The sequence below is a fragment of the Typha latifolia genome, chromosome 5, assembly GCF_019914945.1.
Source record: "Typha latifolia isolate L0001 chromosome 5, TyphaL0001v2, whole genome shotgun sequence".
Taxonomy (NCBI): Eukaryota; Viridiplantae; Streptophyta; class Magnoliopsida; order Poales; family Typhaceae; genus Typha; species Typha latifolia.
In genome coordinates, this window is record NC_133090.1 from 16224847 (window position 1) to 16245087 (window position 20241).

The 20241-nt window shown below is 40.8% G+C and overlaps 4 protein-coding genes across 7 annotated transcripts; 1 reads left to right on the top strand and 3 right to left on the bottom strand.

The window, feature by feature from the left end:
- The first annotated feature begins 2709 nt into the window (after nt 1-2709).
- On the top strand, nt 2710-3279 carry LOC140789206 (uncharacterized). Its single transcript, XM_073138812.1, has one exon. It carries the CDS (start codon nt 2710-2712, stop codon nt 3277-3279), a length of 570 nt encoding a protein of 189 aa, XP_072994913.1.
- Nucleotides 3280-3706: 427 nt separating this feature from the next.
- On the bottom strand, nt 3707-9870 carry LOC140789896 (fe-S cluster assembly factor HCF101, chloroplastic). 2 transcript variants are annotated; one of them, XM_073139791.1, is made up of 15 exons: nt 9731-9870; nt 9452-9598; nt 8960-9102; nt 8802-8852; nt 7980-8135; nt 7606-7749; nt 7384-7526; nt 6775-6844; nt 6585-6680; nt 6194-6283; nt 6059-6112; nt 5172-5295; nt 4578-4702; nt 4315-4437; nt 3707-4041 (listed from the first exon to the last, which is right to left on the bottom strand). In XM_073139791.1, exons 1-15 carry the CDS (start codon nt 9792-9794, stop codon nt 3958-3960), a joined length of 1614 nt encoding a protein of 537 aa, XP_072995892.1. In that variant the 5' UTR covers nt 9795-9870; the 3' UTR covers nt 3707-3957. The 2 variants fall into 2 exon arrangements, with proteins under 2 accessions (XP_072995892.1, XP_072995893.1); XM_073139792.1 differs by lacking the exon at nt 9731-9870 and having other exon boundaries at nt 9459-9595.
- A 431-nt stretch (nt 9871-10301) lies between these two features.
- LOC140789252 (protein SODIUM POTASSIUM ROOT DEFECTIVE 2-like) lies at nt 10302-12438 on the bottom strand. 3 transcript variants are annotated; one of them, XM_073138878.1, is made up of 5 exons: nt 12418-12438; nt 12179-12338; nt 11709-12076; nt 11534-11609; nt 10302-10707 (listed from the first exon to the last, which is right to left on the bottom strand). In XM_073138878.1, exons 3-5 carry the CDS (start codon nt 11910-11912, stop codon nt 10580-10582), a joined length of 408 nt encoding a protein of 135 aa, XP_072994979.1. In that variant the 5' UTR covers nt 11913-12076; nt 12179-12338; nt 12418-12438; the 3' UTR covers nt 10302-10579. The 3 variants fall into 3 exon arrangements, with proteins under 3 accessions (XP_072994979.1, XP_072994978.1, XP_072994976.1); XM_073138877.1 differs by lacking the exon at nt 12418-12438 and having other exon boundaries at nt 12179-12384; XM_073138875.1 differs by lacking the exon at nt 12418-12438 and having other exon boundaries at nt 11709-12200.
- A 1182-nt stretch (nt 12439-13620) lies between these two features.
- Nucleotides 13621-19855, bottom strand: LOC140788915 (protein MLN51 homolog). Its single transcript, XM_073138438.1, has 12 exons — nt 19121-19855; nt 18457-18559; nt 18150-18361; nt 17237-18051; nt 17009-17114; nt 16193-16315; nt 15352-15404; nt 15198-15243; nt 15000-15068; nt 14843-14921; nt 14130-14212; nt 13621-14043 (listed from the first exon to the last, which is right to left on the bottom strand). The coding sequence occupies exons 1-9, from the start codon at nt 19606-19608 to the stop codon at nt 15041-15043; spliced, it is 1974 nt and encodes a 657-aa protein (XP_072994539.1). The 5' UTR covers nt 19609-19855; the 3' UTR covers nt 13621-14043; nt 14130-14212; nt 14843-14921; nt 15000-15040.
- Between the last annotated feature and the right edge of the window lie 386 nt (nt 19856-20241).

Consider the following 20241-nt stretch of genomic DNA (forward strand, 5'->3'; position numbering starts at 1 on the left):
GGAGGTAATCCAATGCATGCGTTCTCCCACCGGCTGAGTGTTTTGAGAAAAACCTTAAGCAACTAGAGCCGGGAGGCGATCGGAAGCGTGAAAGGGCGGCTAACGGCCACAAACACCAAGCTGGCAGACCTAGAAGAGCTAGATGCCAACGGTCAGCTGCAAGAGGAGGACTTTCAGAGGATGAGAAGCCTATACAACTGCAAAATTGCCCTGAACAGACAGCTAAATATCAAATGGTTGCAAAGATCTCGGCTCAGGTGGACAGAGGACGGGGACCGAAACACCAAATTTTTTCATATCTCGACATCAATCCGAAGAACGCGTAACACGATCTCTGGCATCATGGACGGCGAGGACAGATGGGTACAGGCTCCGGAGGAAGTGAACCAAACCTTTACGTCTTTCTACCAAAGCCTGTGGGCGGAGGTGGAAGTGCCTGACGGTAGGAGCGCGGAATGGCCCACCCTACCGGAAATCTCGAGCAACGAAGCGGTGGCCCTAGAGCTGCCAGTGACGGAGGACGAGGTCAAGAAGGCGGTCTGGAGCCTGCCGAGAGGAAAGGCTCCAGGCCCGGACGGTATGCAAGCGGAAGTCTACACACAGTACTGGGACACCATGGGCGGTGGCCTCTGCCAGGCAGTACGCCATTTTTTCAGCAATGCAAAAATGCCGCAAGCTTGGGGTGACACCTTCATAACCCTGATTCAGAAGAAGGAGCTACCAATAAAGGTGGCGGACTTCAGACCCATTGCACTATGCAATGTCATATACAAAGTAATAGCGAAGATCATGGTAAGCCGCCTGAAGAAGATGCTGGCCAACATCATCGGCCGGAGCGAGCGGCGGCTTTCGTGCAGCCGAAGTATCGAAGATAACACGCGCGGCTCGGGAGGTGGCTCACTCTATGGTGACCGACAAGGGCGGAAACCCTATTATGATGATCAAAATGGATATGGAGAAGGCGTATGATCGAGTTAGGCGGGAAGGCGGTGACCAGGCGTCTTTGCGGCGGATGGGTTTCCCCAAAGTGGTGCAATTGGGTGCAGGCGTGTATTGAGTCCCCAAGGTTCGCCTTGCTGATCAACGGGTGTCCGACGAATTGGATCACGCCCCGGAGCGGCCTGAGACAAGGAGATCCGCTATCTCCCTACCTCTTCATCATCGTTACACAAGTCCTATCAAGGATCATTAGCGAGAAGGTAGACAGAGGCCTGCTGAGCGGCTATCGGGTCGGAGATGTGCATCTGTCCCACCTGCTCTATGCAGATGACCTGTTGCTCATGGCGGAAGCTTCTGCGACAAATGCCAGCAGCATTCTTGATAGCCTGAGCCGGTATGAACTCATCACCAACCAGAGGGTAAACTACAGCAAATCGGAGCTGTATCGCAAGCGGGATCGGGGATGATGAGGCGGAGCATGCCTTAGCGTCCAACTAGGCTTGCAGGTGGCAGGCATGCCATTCAAATACCTAGGGGTGCTTATCTTAGGCCGGAGAGTGAAGGTGAAGGAGCATCAGGAGCTGGTGGAGCGTATCGGCAGACGGCTTGCGGGCTAGAAAGGGTCGCTCCTTTCCCAGCGGAGCAAGCTAACCCCGATCAACGCCGCGCTTGCGATCCCGCCATCGGGCTGGGAAGCACGTGGGTGCGGACGGGGTTCGGACGAGATAACAAAAAAGCTCGAAACTTCCTGTGGAAGAATAACGATGGCCACGGCCTTCACCTGATGAACTGGGAGCAGGTGACTACGGCGAAGAGGCAGGGCGGGACCGGGAGTCCGCCGTCTAAAAGAGGCTCGAAGCTCGCGCATCCGGGCAAGCTGGTGTTCAAGATGTTAAACAGAGAGCCGGCGCCTTGGATCGAATCATGCGCAGCCAAGTATGGGAGGCTGCACCCATGGTTGATCCCGAAGAGCAAAAATCCATCCTGGATGTGGAGGGCGCTAACAACAACCGCCAGGCAGCTCAGAATGGACTGCAGAGTTCTGATAGGGAATGGTCGGAACACGAGCGCCGCCTACGACCCCTGGCTGCACGAGATCCCGTGGTGCAGACAGCCGAAGGAATGGGCGAATACAGTCATGGCAGAAAATCTGCGTGTGGTGGATATCACCAACGGTAGGCAATGGTCCTCGGCGAGACTAACTAGGGAGACCGGAGCTGAGATGGCTTACAAAATAGCAGCATTCCCCATGGGTGCCGCCACCAGTGAGGACAGATGGATCCGGTGGCCGCACCAAGGGGAAACCCTTCGGTTAAAGCCATATACTACTCTCTTCTTCCTCAGAGTGACCAACGATGGGAAGGCTGGAGAAACCTCTGGCGGCTTCCGGTCGCCCCACGGATCAGAGTCTTCTGCTGGAAACTGCTGTGGCGCAAGCTCCCAACGAGGGCTTACCTCCACTATATCCATGTGGGTGCCGAGGAACGATGCGCAATGTGTGGGTTGTTCCCGGAAACGACGGACCACCTCATGTTTACGTGTAGATACAGTCGAGTGGTGTGGGAGCTTCTGTGGTCCAGAGAAGGGGTGGAGGCGGCGTTGATAGACCAAGACTGGATCACGAGAGAGTGGTGTACAACCAAAGAGAATGATCGCCGGATCAAAGGGAAGATAGCCTGCACGCTGTGGGCTTTATGGAAAAGTAGAAACGAAGTGGTCTTTGGCCGGCAGAGGAGGGCGGAGCTAGCAGTGGTCCGATCTGCCGTCGCGATGGCGGAGGAGTATGGGCCCAAGTCAGAAGAGAGGCATGGGAATACAAGGATGAGGAGGAAGTGGTGGGAACCTCCGGACTCGGGTTGGACAAAAGCCAACACAGATGATTCGTTCAAGCCAGGCGCATACCAAGGAGGTGCAGCGACAATCCTCCGAAATGCTGAAGGTGAGCTAGTCCAGGCGGCATGGGAGCCGTGCCCGAGCGTCTCGGCGTTGCAAACCGAGCTCTGGGCTATCAGAATGGCCCTGCAGGTGGCGAGCAGAGAAAGCCGGTTGGTGATAGAATCGGACAGCTCGGAGGCCATCAGATGCATGCAGCAGGTGGACCACTGTCCATGGCGAGTCCGCAATCTGGCGCAGGACTGCGCGGAGCTAGCGAAAGAATTCGTGGAAGTCCGGCTTGCTCACGTAGGGAGGGAAGCCAATGCAGTGGCAGACTGGGCAGCAGCGAAGGCGAGGGAGGCCTCGGGCTTCTACTACGCCGAACGGCTAACCCAGGTTCCATCTGAGCTGTGTAATCTGTTACTTGTCGACGCGGCAACGCCTCGACCGTCCATTAATAAATAGCTGGTCTCAGCTCTTTGTTTGTCAAAAAAAAAAAAAACTAGTCCGAGTGGGCCCCATTTCTTGGCATTAATTGGTGGTGCTGGTGCAGGTTGCAGGTAGTCATAATAAATGAGAGATAGCTACCAGCCATAGAAGAAAAGGCTTAAGTAAATTGTTAAATGACTACAATATTTTTATCATTTTTAAACCAGATTATATTTTTATAATAATAATGAAGTCCTTTTCCGTCCATATTTTGGGGGTGTTAAAATGGTTAAATTTAAAGTACATAGTAAATATTCATTCTGGCATTTTAGAATAAGAAAAATAGGGATCTAGATTGGATTTTAGTATCTAGAAACCATATCTCTAAGTAATCAGTCAATGACTCGAGTAAAATTTATGGGCTGGGCTGCTTGGAAAGCATAAATATGTGGACTTTTCAGCATATCATCACATACAAATCCAGATACTACTTTATAAATGTTAATGGAAAAGAATTGATCAGTACATTAAAGAAGAATAGTCTTTCTTTCAGTACAAAAATGTAGGCCAACTAACGGGACATCTTCCTTCATATCTAACTTCCATAAGTAAGTAGGCCAGGAGGATTTAGGGCCACCTGAAGCTTTTTCCTCAACAAATTTGTCATCTTCTTGGACATGTCTAGGCATCATCTCTAAACGATTCCATGGTAAATCAAGAAGCATTTGCTCTAGTTTCTGTCGGGTTTGGAATATCCACCAGTCGTTCTAGAGTTTCCAGTTGATCATAAGGTGCAATCTGCATTGCAATGGATATGTACAGTTTAAAAAATTGTGGATATCATCATGCTTGCGTCCTCTTTGTGGGAAGAGATCATCCCACTAAATATTTAATACCAACAAGATAATCATTCTCTACTCTACTAACAACTATAGTATGGTCGTCTGCACGACATAGGAGCCTATTAAATTGTTAAAAATAATTCTGACCATACAGGTTTGTTAACATTGATGATATTCTGGGTTTAAACTGAAGGATGTGGAGAATCCAAAACTTGAAGCATTAACTCACCTGGTTAAATCCATCAGGCCATGTAATAGAAACCGCATAGTTTCCCATGGGTCGAATATCTTCAGGTTCAATATCTTCTGGGACATCACCATATTGTATCTTCTGCTCTCCAGTCCATTCGTCCTATATAATGATTCATGCATTTCAAACGCAGCATGTAAATCTCCGGGTGTGTTCATGGAAATTTGAAACCTCTGTAGCACTTCGGATATTTTGAGCAATCATGGAGGTCAAAGTTGTACATTAAAACATGTCTTACATACCACACTCTGAGCAGAGCGGTCATTCCGCCTAACTGTTGCAGGATGCAGAAAAAATTCTTCATCTGAATCCGGTACCTTCACTCTGATTGCTCTGATTGATTTATCATAGGATACAGCTGTTGAAACTGACAAGAGCAACAATTCCACTCACATTAGTGTCAGGTAAAATCATCAAGAAGTCTTTTTGTCCCTTTCTGATGTTAAGAGAAATGTTGTGATATTTTGGATTTGTTATGTGTTTCTTACTTAGTTGCTATTAGCTTCTGATGTAAGCTTTTGATAGCATGATTGGATTTGTAGGAAGTGTGGTTATTTTAGTTATGGTTTACTCTGGTTGGTATTGTTAGGGAGACCTTTTAAGGTCAATAATTGTGACAGGTTGTGTGGTTTCTTTTTGAAGGGAATCTTGGTGGCAGGTTGTGTTACTAATTAAGTTTTCATAAAACATGAGGCCTGTTTGTCGACATAAAAAAAAAAAAAATCATCAAGAAGTCATTGCCGTATTTTGAATACATAAGAATTGTTGTGTGGTGCTGATTTCTCAAGTCTAGTTCACACACTTTTTGTTCTTACTTTTGCTGGAAGAAAGATTACCTTGTTGACGAATTTTCGCACATTGTTGGACAACACAAACTCCAAGATCTTGAAATGTTTTGGCTACTTCACCTTGAGGATCAGCAGCTACCTCAGGCACTCCACTATCTCCAGAAGCAGATAGCTGTCAAATATATAAATGTCATTTGAATTGAAAGTTTTCGTCCACAGGTCCACAATAACCTATCAGATAGGCATTCTTCAGATGTACATGAAAATATTTCATACACCGTCACTTGAAATAGATGCATGGTTCTTAGAGTGTGTGGTTTTACCGCTTTTATCATCATCATTGCGTCACATAGCAATAGCCTTAGGCAATATGATAATCACTCCAACATATAGGCATGACTCAAAGTTGATAAGACTCTAAAAATATTGACGCATACTTAAGATCAACTGCCTACCAAATACTAACACCTATGAGAATGGTGTTGATCCCAAAAAACAGTCACAATAAACAGAATTTTGTATATTATAGATAAGTAGTTTTTCTCATCTGAAGTCTTCTATTTCTATTATAGATGTAGGAGAAAGATGACGGCAAAGATAAGTAGCCTTGTGCATTCCCAGATTAATTAGCACTACTTAAGTACTTCCCTGATTTTCTGAAAAATCATAGCATTGAGCTGAAATATTGTTGCATCCAAAACTTGAAAATCTGTTAAATATCTGAAAATAAATTATATGAATATTCACAATTGAAATTAGATACTAACTGGAGACTGCAATAATAGATAAAGATATTTCACAAGGAAATTCTAGACTAAGGCATTCTTTATGATGAAATTGCGCAATGCACGAATAAAAATCTTTTTCTTCCGGAAATTAATGATCTACTCTAAGGACACCAAGCAGGTATAGATGCTCAGAAATGGTTAACATACTGTCGGCCTTATGGGAAGATCAAAGAGGTGAGGAATTCCAAATTGCTGCACAACCTGAAAGGGCAGTCACATTGTCACAATAAAGACCATATTTTATCCAATTGAGAAGTATCAGCTTTGGTTTTAGTCACTTGCTTGAATTCCGGAACCTTTGCCAAAAGGGTGGTAACGTTTGCCATCAGCATCAAAGTAGCACATGTTTTCGACAACTGCAACACATGGAACCTTCAGAAAAGGGGAAAAAGAGGAAGATTATAATTCGTTAAGATCAAGAATGGATGTGTGATGTAATATGTTACAACAATAAATTTCCATTTATGTGCATGAAAATGAACTTTTTTATTTTAATTTAATCTTAAAAGGAGAATCAAAGAGCTAAAGTTAGATTGCTAAAATCTTGAAAGGTGGGTGAGGGCAATTTAGTGAAGAGTAACAATGAAAATTTCTACAAAGCACATCATATATGGAATTTGGAAACATAGATTTCAATCATGTATTTAATTTTTTATCATATAAAATAGCACACCTTGAGCTTTGAAAACATTCGAACTCCTTTTGCAACATCAATGAACGCTAGCTTCTGAGGAGTGGTAACAATCACTGCTGCAGTCAATGGAGCTACCTGATATTTGCAACATCTTGGTAGTTATAAGTATTGGATAATAGGTTGACACTGGTTGAACAACATAATGATCTCAAGGATGTGAGCATTGAACCTGACATAATGTTAACTGAATATCACCAGTTCCAGGAGGCATATCAATAACGAGGTAGTCTAGTTCTCCCCTGTTTAGTGAAACAAGACAACAAACCCACGTAATGTTTCACCAGCGAGACATAATTATCATAAAACAAAACCTTAAATTGACACACTAAGATTAAATTGACACACTAAGATCTAATCTTTGCAATGTGCATAATACTTATTAGTGTGGGAAAATAGCTGCAAAAGTGTAGATCAATTGATGCTACTAAAATGTGTCAAAGAAGGACCACACTAGCATTCTAGTCCATCAGCAAAGATTTACAAGCATAAGAGCAAACTGACTAATCAACTGTATTTATGCTAGTTTTTCTTCCAGGACAAATCAGACACTTAGCACTGGTAGCATAAAATATAGAACCAGATGTGGCTATTGAAACTTGCGTCCCTCAAAATACAGGTAAACATTGTCGATTTCAGCAAGTTCTAAGCAGTATAAAATTACAATGAGTTTCTAATCATATAAATGAGATCTAATAAATTATAGATTCCACCCATATTAGCTCTACTTACTTTTCTGTTTTTAATTGGTTTAAACTTTATAAATGTCAATGCAGCATACCATTCGGCAGTAGTTAGTAGCTGATTGATGACTCCTGAGACCATTGGACCACGCATAATTGCACGCCCTTGTCCAGCGAAACCAAAAGATACCAACTTCACACCCAAGTACTCTGTTGGGATGATAGTCCTTGTTTCTGGGTTCTAAAGATGGAGCTGTTTTATGATCATTAGTATAAACATTCAATTCCATGCAACAGTAGTGGTTAGACAAGAAAGATACCATTTCCAACAAACGGTTCTCAGGGGAAACCATTGTTGGCAGGCTCGGGCCATAAACATCAGCATCAAAAATTCCAACTCTTGCGCCCATGCCAGCTAAAGTATAAGCAAGGTTTACAGCCACAGTAGACTTCCCAACACCTCCCTGTGAAGTTTTACCATTCTTAATATCATGTGGAAGAACACTCATGCTTACAAGATCTGTACTCTGGAACACAGAAAAATCTTCTTGGGTGGAATATTTTTATAATTTTGTCTTTGCAGTCTTTAATATAGAAGACCCATCATCTTATGATATTAATATCAACGTAATAGTGTACAGGTTGTGTAGCACCAAGTTTGATTGTATGAAATAAATGAAAAAGAAAAACTTGCCTTGCAGCTTGAAACAGCTATAATATTTGAAATATTTTGTAATCCCATGGGTAGCTCCCCAGCAAATACAGGTTTTGCAGGTTGTGCAGACATTGTTACATTGACTTTTTTAACCCAAGGAAGTGCTGCTACAACCTCATTTGCCTTTTCTTCAAACTGTAAATATTAGAAGCTAGTTAGATTGATTAATGAGAATCGATGAGAAACCATGCCGATATTTTAGATCTGCATTAGAAGACCAAAATTTTCTTGACAAAATTCCCATGATTATAGAAAATTACTGCAGAGGAAAACTTCAATAACAGCAACTATAACAATGCTGCTTCTGGATAGTTGATCCTCTAACAAGGATATCATGAGAAATGAGAATAGATAAGGGAAACATGAATCTGTCGCATGATTGGGTTAACCCAAGACTGCTGGAAGAAGTTTGAAGACTTTCTTTTACATAATTGAAAAGCATAAACCATGTAAAAATTGGCTTGAATTTGTTAATTGGAGGATCTGTCATTATTGGACATACATCAATAAACCAGCTAGGTGGGACTGTTACAAGAAACTTAACAAATTCTTCCAGTAGCACTGAAAATCTAAAACCATTAATGTCACAAGTCAAATGCACAAACAGTAGGTGAGAAAAATTTATATCTAGAGAGATTTAAAAAGAAAAGAAATTAATCCCAACTGGCCAAGATCAAAATTATTATTGAGATTGAGCTTTGTGAACTAAAAAACAGACAATCCCCGACAGTCATATCATGGTACCTAAGGTCCTGAGTAGATTATTTTCTGATGAAACAACATTAACCAAAATTCACTTACCATGTCCTTAATTGGGCATGCTGGTGTTGTGAGCTCTAACCGAAAGGAAACCTGAAATTAATAACAGGTGAACTCTTTTAATGGGAAATTAATGAGCCAGAGAAGATTCACATTTTTTTAGATACAGATTACATCAAACTTTTACATAACTAAATCACCTCTTCCAAGCTTTCATCAATAACCAGATCTTTTACAAAACCACATGAAACAATGTCTGTTCCAAAATCTGGATCAATTATCTGGGACAATGCTGTCAAAACATCTTTCTTTGCCATGTCTATTGACATTACTGAGGCACTTCCTGCAAAGAAACAAATGAATGCAGAAATGTTAATACAGAAAACGTAGCAAAACTAATTCTGCCATTAAAACAAACACACAGGGTACTTCAGATGTTTCAAATCATGCAGAATAATCCCATAAGTTCTTGTTATTTTCTGCATGGCAGGTTTTCATTACTAGTTAGCCCATATATTTAGTTTTCATTATTCTTCCGTCAGCAATTACATTTCAATTACCGTGATAGGAAGGAGGAAATGCCAAAGAGGTACCTTTCTTTCAAAAAAACGTAATACAATTTCATTTAGATATCAAGTTCACATCATCACTTTCCAAGAAGAATTAATCTTAAGGTAGGTAGCGGCAACTACCATTTACCGAAGAAGCTTTTACACTGCCTGAACTAAGACCCTGCACCCATGAGTGATAAAACCGGGAAAATCTCCCTCGGCTTTGGGTTGTACTCAAGGAATGAGGACTTGAGTGGTGAAAAAGAAGGTTCTTCCCGCCAAAAGTTCCTGAAACAAGAAGTGTGAGCACGGATTAAAGGGCATGGCCCCAGGTGATGCCATCACACTGAAGCAAATCTAGAGAGAGAGAGAGAGAGAGAGAGAGAGAGACAGAGAGAGACAGAGAGACATAGCAAGTACCTCCAACGGAAGGAACTCTTGACGTGGGGAGACAAAACCCGAGAGGAGCTTGAAGTGATTGCATTCTTCGAGAGAGAGAGAGAGAGAGAGAGGGAGGGAGGGAGGGAGGGAGGAAGACGAAGAGGAATTGGCAAAGAGATAAGTGGAGAGGTGCGGAGGAAATTTGTGAACCTTATTAGATTCCCACATCCACTTCCGGAGAGTGGATTAGTTACCGTTTCCCGCGGTGTAAAAAGACCAAAAAGGGCTTCTTAGCCTCAAGCCCGTTATGGCCAATAAAGCCCATTGGGCTTCCTAGGCTTCGTCGTAATCGAGGATCAATTTAGGCAATGGTCCATAAAGCCCATTAGGCTTCCAAGACTTGGGCCTTCTCAAGAGTTTTTGTAGATGATGATTAGCTATAGTCTCGGCTGTACGAACTTCCTGCAGTGTAATATTTGCTAGGGTGTTTCATCTCTTGACTCTTATAGTTGGAAATGTTGTATCTATGAATGTAACATCTAGTTTGATATCTGCTCATTAAATCTAACCAAAAAGTAAGGAAAAAAAAGAAAAGAAAAGAAGTTATAGCTTAAATTAAAAGCTAGTCAACAATATTTTGTACCCTATGATAAAGATGTACATCATCTCTCTCATTTCCCCCAAAATAAATCAAGGGAAAAGAAAGATAGTAGACTTATACAACTCAAGTAGTAACAGGAGAGGCACAAGACAATGGAAAGTATAAGGGAGTTTCTTGATGCCCAGTCACATAATAATTGCTGTCTATGACTATCTCAGAGCAGTGCATCAATGAAAGATTTGAAGGTGTCTGCTGATATATCCAACATCAAACATCCCTGTAGGTGATCAAGAGGCCACCCATAGCTCTGCAAACTTCATCACCTTGGAGATGCTCTGCAGGACTTCAAATGGAGTAACGTCTCCAGTCACAACCACCTTCTTGCTCTCCAGGTCTACTTCAAAGGAGGTCACTCCTAAAGTATCAAAAATAAAGAAACATAGTCAGAGAGTTAATGAGATGTACAGAGAGAGAGAGAGAGAGAAAGAGAGAGAGAGAGCTAGTAGTTTTTAATTGGTAATATTGACCATTCACATAGTATTCTGCAATGCCTGCTATGGTTTCTTGACTAAGATGTAGGAGTTGTGCAAAAGTCAAGAAGAAGCTCAGATGTTCATACTGGTTCTGGCTCCAGGAACCTATTTCTCCAGTCCCAATGGCTCCATGTGGCATTATATTTTATGAAGAGGGTGGGCTTTTGTTCAGAGAAAAAAATAAGAAGGTATGGATCATTTCACTCACATGGCCATTTATTGTTGTCCTTGTTGCAATAGATGGAAGATGAATAATTAATCCAACAGCTTAGGAAAAAAAAACAGAGAAATGAGTGGCAAAAGTTCTCTAAATTAATTTAATTTTCCTTTTTCAAGGAACAATTGACATGGAAGAAGAAGAAGAATCTTAAGAAAAGATTTGACAAACATTGTCAAGAATATGGATACTTCTTCTAGCAGTTCAAAGAATAAGTTGTCCAACCAAAGGTTTAACTCAAGAAGAGATATAATGAAGTAAGGAAAAGGAAGGGGAAAAAGAGAAAGAACTCTGCACTCAAGTCAGTCATCTCAGGAGACAAGTTCATGAGGAGCCTATTATGTTTTGCAACTCTTAGATTGTACTTTCTCTACATGATTCTTGATAATAGCAATTGAGTAACTTTATTGTCACAAAACTTGGAAGTGATCTCTTATAAATTTTAACTAGCAATCTAACAGTGCTTCAGAGAGCAAAAGAATTTCTCGTACCTTCCATCTTTGATATGTGCTTCTCAACTTTCCTTGCACAGCCATTGCAATGCATAGACACCCTCAGAACTACAGTCTGCACTAAACAAATATGCAATCATTACTTAAGTTAGAAGGATATAAAGACCATTAGATTAGTTCTATAGTCAGTCATAAATCTTCAGAAAAAGATCACCTTTGGTTCCAGATGAAAAGCCAGTGTCTTGGTTCCATCAACAATGCCTCTAAGTTTGAACATCTGATCCAGATGACTTCCCACCAAAGCCTTTCTCTCACTGTCTTCTTCCTCTACTTCAAAAGAAGTAATGCAGAAACACGAATTTGGACAGATTGAAAGGGAGAAGCAATCCAAGACCCTGTCAAATAGTAGTCTCCCCATTGGTCTGATGCTATACTATTATACAAAGCACACAGAACTTAGAGAAACCAAAGCTAAAAGCCCTCATATAACAACCTCCTCAACTTTTTCTACAGATACAAGTCTAGACTGCTTAAAGGTAGAATGAGATCTCTTGAGACCCATGAAGCCCATAAAAAGGCAAGCTGTACTTTACATGAAAAGCCAAGTATGAGAACTGGTAGACATATCTGGAGTGCAAGATTGAGAATAGAAATCTATCAAACTATTCTAATTGGTTCAATTACCCAAAAGCTCTTCCTCTCTCACTCGTGAGTAGCTCACCTTCATGTGACCAACCTCAAGAAATGTTTATTTTTTTGCCTTGCCAAATTTCGAGAGCAGGGTGGTAGAGTCAATCTTTTGTTGACAAAAGGCAAGTTGGTGGGACCCCCATGTGGCAAGGTGCTGATGGCAATACAAAGTAGAATAGAGATTTAGAACTGAAAAGAGATTGAAGTATTAGATCTATTAAATGAGTAAGTACCAGGAAAGTTAAATAAACTTCCTCACAAATTAATGTAGGAATCTTTAGCTTGATGTCATGTGAGTGGTTAGGCGAAGTAAACATTGAAAAGATTATACTTGAGTTTGGATAAGAATGGGAAGGATTAAAATTGAAGATAATCAATTATGTATCTCAAGTATCCTCCCATCATTGTCGTGCGACTTGTGCAAACAACAATATATCACATCAAACCAAATTGCCATTGCAGTAAAGAAGGGGGAAAAATACATGATGGGTCTACTTCAGAGATATATACAACTATGGCTTATTAGGTTGCTGACAGGATGACTACAGTGATGGTAGGCCATGATTTGCAAGTTTCTCAAATTTCGACTTCAATTGCATCAGCACCTACGCTTTTACCTAATAAAAGTTGCCTCCTTTAAAAAATAAAAATATATATATATATATATAAGTGATGGTGTGGAAAAGAGAAAGTACCATACAACAATGCTGAAAGAAGTGCCATGAAAGTTACATTCTCACTACAATCCAATGTTACAACTAAGAGAAGCATCTAAACATGCAGAGATGGAGAGAACTGTGCAGTCCTTAATGCTTAAGAATGCTTTTCAACTGTTACTGCAAAGGAATATGGTTGCCAGAGATGGATTCCTCTAAACACCTCACATTGATGGAAGCTTATGTTTCATTTGATGGCCAGGGTGGGGATTCTCCAGAAAAAGCAAGCAGGACAATGAAAGGGAATGTGGCTCTAAGCACTTGGATCACTGTGGACAACTCACAAAAGGCTTAGCTTTCCATTTGCAAGCAGAGGCTGGCTAAGTGGGGCCTCCCACTATTGGGAGAGAAAAATGTGGTCTAAGAATTGATTAAGCTTTTATTATTCAAACATCCATTTCTTCTGTCATATTATGCACGTTAGAGAATCACATGCAAACCGCCAAGTTCCAGATGAGAGAAGAAAGCTAGTGGATGTGCAACCGTGAACCTAATTATTATCTCACTTTGTTAGTAGAGAGGAAAGGAGTCCAAGTTGGTGTTTATAGGAGTCATCCTGTCTAAATTGTACTAGCAACATATACCACGATCATGCAAATTAATGAGGCACATTAAAACCCTCACCAACTGCATCACAGCAAAACACCTTGTGCTGATAAATATGGGGCATAAAACCCTTTGTTACCCACAAGCAAACACCCTAAATGTACAACGGCAAAGTAACAAGGGAACGAGTTAATTTGGCAGTCAAATGACAAACAACCAAATGTAGATGGCACAAGATCTATAGTTATCACGTCACACAGGGGATACATGCCTGTCTTAATACTGTAACTTATCAGACGCAATAAAGAAAAATCCGGCTAACAGCACCCACAACTCTTTCGACCAAAATAACAGGGCGCACACAAAAAAACAAAAAAAAAATTTCCGGTTGCTTTATATATTCAAGCATACACCATAACTTTTAAGAAGGTTCATCAACTTAGAGATGTGGTTCTAGCCACAAGATGCAATCGCAGCAAACCACTAGAAACAACATACAAGACTAGCCAACCAAGCTAATTACTCTCCATCATCTTTATCACTAAATAGAACTTCGTTAGGACATCTCACGAGCTCCAATCCGAGTAAAAGCATTATCTGCAAATTCATTACTTGGCCAGTCAATAAGTATTTAGATTCAGCTAATGGACTTTCCACTGAAGATGTACTCTTAAATATCTCACCACAATTCAAAGAACAAAATGCCACCCGCCCTGCTGGAAAATGATCTCCTCACATGATTACAGCAAAGACAGGCGTTATATACCTGTAGAAGTGGCATCAACAGAACTAGAGATCAGTATCAAAATATCACCAGTGATACCCTAATAATTGGCTAAGAAAGCAATCCAGATAAAGTGCAACAAAATCAATCCAATCATCCTCCTGGAAGTTGCAAAGTTGGCCACTTTAACACTCCAAACATTAGGTTCATTTATCAGGGTATGTGGTTTTCCACTTCCCCATGACACCTGGTTCAGTAGTAGGCCTGGTCAAATCAGCTTCAAGCCTCAAGTTATGCGAAATACCACCCATTAATGGGAGTATACAGTACCCAAATAAACCAATAAATTTATCTAAATAAATATGATAAGTTGATCTCTACCGCCAACCAAATAATAATCACCAACAAACTGAATAAGGAGGCACAAAGAATTACAGCAACGATGTAACTTGCAGTTATCATATATATATATATATATATATATATCATGGCATATATGCAGATGCAGTATCTACAAGTGTATATGCATATGGAGGTGCAATGCATAAATGGCCAATGTGCTCCTTGGTCAGATCACATACAAGGGCCAGATGCATATGAACACCTGTTTCCCCACCAGTGCTGCCTATGCTGCCACATGAGGTTCTTTTATGAACAGTGTCAAAGATGTACCTAGCATATCTTGGGATTCTAAGCACCCCAAAGTGCCCCAGATCAGAAGCTGAAGATCACAAAGGGCTTGGGAAATAGCCTGCAGGTACATGATGAAAATAATGAGGCAAAAAAGAACAGATATAAGGAAACCAATCAAGCACTATTGCATGCTCACCTTAAACTGCTTATTCACTGCTGAATCTTATATATGTACTTTCATTGACCAAAGTTCATTTCAGAATATCTGGCAAAGTATCACAAAAAGTCTATAAATAGAAAGAAATTGTTGTGCAAAATAAAGACACAATCAAGGGAACCTATGATGGTTACGACATAAAATTTGAGTTGAGATCATAAGTAGGTTGTAACTTGCCTACGAGGTTTGTTCTGGCGTTGCCTAAATTCCTCATGTACAATATCTGCAATAAGATAAAACTCAGATTGTTTAGCCTTTACTGTAAGAGAAGTGCTTTTATAGTTTGATATCAATCATCCAAAACATGGAAATATAGAAAGGCATAGTTTACCAGGGCCCTCTAAGGCTTTAAATGAGACAGCAGCTTTTGCACTACTTGTTTCTCTGTAGCAATAGTGGAAAGTAAAAATTAGATTATCATGGTGTATACAAGAAAAATGTACAAAAGAGCAAAAAAGTATTCAGCTAATCAGCTATCAGAGGGCCCATTTACAAGAAATTCCAGATTTCTACAAGCACAATATAGGAACCACTATACTATCCAATTTTTCTTTCCTCATGGTGTTTCTATGTGCTCTAGCATAACAGTGAATTAAAGCATGACCGACTTAAATTGAAGTCACGATGGACTAAACATGTATAGAGTATAGACTGAGATGAGCATGGTTTAAGAGAAGATCAAATTTGGGTGGAAAATCGCAAATATTGCGGCCTTAAATGATATTACACAGTTTTCAGTTAGTCCCCTAGCGCGTCTAGCTTATATAACAAATATGCCTGGAGTTATCCTTGGCATGTGGCCTTAAACCAGAATAAGCCCTTCTAGATACTAAGTTAAAGCTCCGCATATGTATTCCCCCTGTATTACATTCAGTTGCTCATCTTGAGAGACTTAATCACTCTATCCTCATAAATATATTAAATAATGTAAACTCAAACAAGCATGCCCTTTCCCGAGCTCTCCACGTCAATTGAATGTGCACCAAAGCACATCAGTTAATGCACATCTGTCTGAGCACTTCAAAACCTAAAGAAACAAAAAACTCTAAACCAAAAGAAATATCACAAAGTAAACAAGCAAAGAAAAGTAGCTGAAGAAACTGGGAAGTAAAGAAACTTCATGCAGAAGGAAAAAAGATTTAAATAATAAATATTAATATAGGAAAACTTACCTCGAAGAAATTGGTGAAGATGTCTGTCCTGCAGGTCGGGCATAATAGCCATTGTCAAGAGCTATGTATGGAGGACAATAAGATGCCCCCAAAGCGCCATTGGCGCCTGCCAACAATGGAACCCTAATTTCCCAAGAGGAAAGAAAGAATTAAGAATGGGATCATGGAAAGCACATCGAAAGGAGTAGCTCAGTGAAAAAAAGAAAAGAAAAGAAAATCGTGACTCCAGTAATAATGAAACTCCAAATACCCTGTAAGGGAAAAAAATCATCAAAATATGGCTCAATTTACTTAAAATGATACTTTCCTAGTATGACGAGACAAAATGTGACTGCATGATCTATAAAGTAAAGTGGTGAAGAGACCCTGACTTTTTACCACTAGTGGTGGACGAGCTAGTGATAGTACTAGTAGAATTATAATAATAATGCATATAACAAAGACTACAACTATAATGCAACCTATCCAATTAAGGTATATCAAATTTCCAACTTGTAACCTGCAAAAAGCAGACCATACAGCCGATGGCAGAATCCAACCATAAGACGAGCAGTAACACAAGTGAGAATTATAGAATTGGTATATAGAAAAACGGAAAGGGAAGAGAAAAGATTTACTGATCTAGCAATCTAGTAAAACCAATGATGTTGCAAGCCATACAAAAGGTAACCACAAAAATAAGCAATGCAGTTTGAGAACCTTGACACAAAAGTAAAATAAGTCCAAAGAAGATGAACTTTTGAAAGTGAAATAAAATAGAAGGGGACAAAATACTTTGATTATTGAACATGAGAAATGATGAAATATATACTATACCAAGCCATTTCAGAATTGCCAAAACCAAGCTGCGGTTGAGCTACATAACCTGGAAGGGCCATACCAACAGCAGGAACACCATGATGTTGGCTACCAAACTGCATAACTATAACAGGGAAAAACAAGATAGTAAGTAGTGATTAAAACTAGGTAGCCATATACATTTTAGCCCAAAAGAAGCATTAACAAGATAGACGACTCAGTTGGTGATGGATTAATTAAACACACCTGGCAATAGGGCTGGAGTGCCAGGAAAACCTTGATCACCATGTGCAAGGCCCACAGCTCCAGGAGCTCCACTGGAGAGAAAAGAGCCCCTTCCACTTCCTTGGTTACTAATTTTTCCCTTTCCAGCCAATGGAGTCTTCAATTTATTTGAGTCTAAAGGTGGATTGGTCTCTCCATCTTCAGACAAACTTGTGGATGAAGGTTGAGGAGTAGATGATGTTTGATTTACACTAGCAAACTGATGACTCAATTGCTGGGAAGGAATAATTAATGCAGGTTGAGTGTTTGTTTGAACTGGTCTCTGCGGAACAACTGGGGTCTGAATTTGAGCAGGAATCCTGGAACCTTGACGAAATGACAATGGGGATTCACTATTTGGGGGCACACCAAAGTTTAAATCTCTCCCTTGAACCCTGGAATTAGAAGTAAATCCTGAAGGACGCAATGCAGAATTGGGCACATTTTTCACAGCTGATTGAATAGCATCATTATAATATCGACTGTCATGACCAACAGAATCAACATTTGCTTTCCCTCTCAGGGATGGACCAGGTTGTGCCATCAAAAAACTATCATCCATCTGCTTGGAAGATGAAAGGGTCTTATAGGTACTTCCATTTTGCAAATCCCTTCTTTGAGGCACAGAAAGGTCTTGGTTGGATGAACAGGAGGGATAAAATGGGGGAGAAGCAGAATTTAAGCTTGAAGCAAAAACATGCTTCCTAGGAATTACAGGTTCTTGCTGCACATTTGAAGTTTGAGAGGACTGCCTCCCTGTACTAGCATTTGATGTGGGTTCCTGAGGGGTTGTGGATCTAAACATAACCCAAAAAAGAAAATATTAATATAGAATCTACAAAACTAAAATAGCAATTTCTTTTGAAGATCACAGGATAAAAGGTTCTTTATTAACTGCTTTGGTGGAGTTGCAGGAATCTCAGAGATTTTCTTTGCAAATTCATAACGTCTAGGTCCTCTCCCTCTCACAGACTTTGGCACACGGCTTTGGTTGTTGCCATCATCATGATAAGTATGAGATCTGCTACCTCTCAGATAACCTCGGTCAGTGCCACGTCTTCTACCACCTCCTCGACCTCTAAAACGACCTCTTGACCTTCGCCTTTCCTGAACACATACATTGTTGATATCTTTCTCGAAGGTAATTAAGGAAAACTAAAACGAAAGAAAATATTGCGCAAAAATGTAATAGATGAGCTCACTTCATCACGATGTGAATCTTGCAAATTCATCTCTTCAAATCTATCATGCACCCAGGCCTGTTCATCTTTAGGATCCCATATTTTTCTCTGGTCAAATGTCCTTCTGGATTAACAAATAAGAAAAAATTAGGTCATCACTGAATTGGGTGCGGTGCAGAACTCTAGGTTAGTATCAAAGCTGGAAACAATACAGGCATTCTGATACACTCAGGAGTAGCAACAGGTAATTTAATTGCTAATAGGGATTCATTGCAGTAAATACATCCAATAGAGTGCACTTATAATCTAAGAAGCAAATAAAGAAGTTGGTATATGATTGACCAATTGTCACATGTAAGAAATTATCATGTGCCTTCATTATATAATTATAAACTTAGATGAAAATAAATAATCGTAAAGTTGAAAGCAATAGATGGAATAAAGATGGACACGTAAAAATGAGTATCTAGTTATATTAAGATAGCTTCTTAATCATTTTACTAAAGAACATCTACAGTGCCCAAGTACCAAGGAAATTCAAACTTTTACAATACTATCAAAGTAGAGTGAGAAAGCCATCACCTTGCTGAAAAAAGAGCAAACAATAAAACAATATGCACTAAAATAAAAGAACTGCAAGAAGGCAATGATCAAATTAAAAGCTACAAAGAGAAAAGGATCTTACCTGTGGCGTCCTCTGCCATTCTCCTGAAACCGGTCATCGTGCATATAGAAAGCCCCAGCCGTCGGCACAGCATACGGCTCGTTCTCCTTCTTCTCCTCCTCCTGCACCTCATCCTTTTCCAGACCGCTCGCAGCCTCTCCACCCGATACCTCTTCTACGAAATCCGACCCTAACTTAACCGTGCCCTCAACCTTTCGTGCAGAAATTTGAATCCCTACTTCCACTTTTGCGTCTTCTTCCTCCAACTCTTCCTCCAATTCCTCGTCTTCCTCATCGTAATCCTCCTCGTCGTCGTATACCTCTGCTCCGCCTTGCCCGTCAGAGTCACCATCGGATCCAATCCCAACCCTCTTATCCTTCACCGGCGCCTTCACACCGTCCGATCCCTCCCCATCCTCGTCGTCGCTCGCCTCCCGCCGCCGCATAGCCGGAAGCAGCGAGTCCTCGGGGTCGCTCTCGTACTCCACCTCTTCTCTTGTTTCCGCCATGAATCGACTCCCAGAGCCCAAACCCTAGCCCTTCAAACCCCCAAAACACACCCAATTATTCGTATCCGTAGCCGGAACAAGATATTTGGATCAAACAGTCCCTCGAGATGATCTAGGGTTTGCGGAGAAGGCGATCGAGGACTTCGAAAGAAGAGAGGATTAGGAGAGGACAGAAAGCGAGAGGTTTATATTGCGAAGAGAAGAAACTATATTAGGATGTTTTCGTATAAATATTTAAATCGGGATCAATTGAACCAAAAGAGACTCGAAGTTAAACTTGACCAATGAATAGAGGGCTAGCTTTGTATGACGTGGTCTAATATTCAGAAGGCAAGTCTTATAAGTTAATTTTCCGGTGCATATAGAAATACGCGCACTTAAGTACGTGTCATCATATGGGATTCGGGTATATCAAGTCAAATACCGAACTGGTGAAGAGTTTGAAGCGAGGAGGATACCGTCTTTCGAGTGATGAGTTGGCGAATCCCCATTGGAAATACAATATATTTGGTGTTATATCGGAAATCTGGGATTCTATTATACGTTAGATTAGCTTTACGTGGTGTCGGAGGAGATCTATGTGGCTTGGGAGTTGAGTTACGTGTAAATTAGTTAATTAGAAGTAAAATAGAC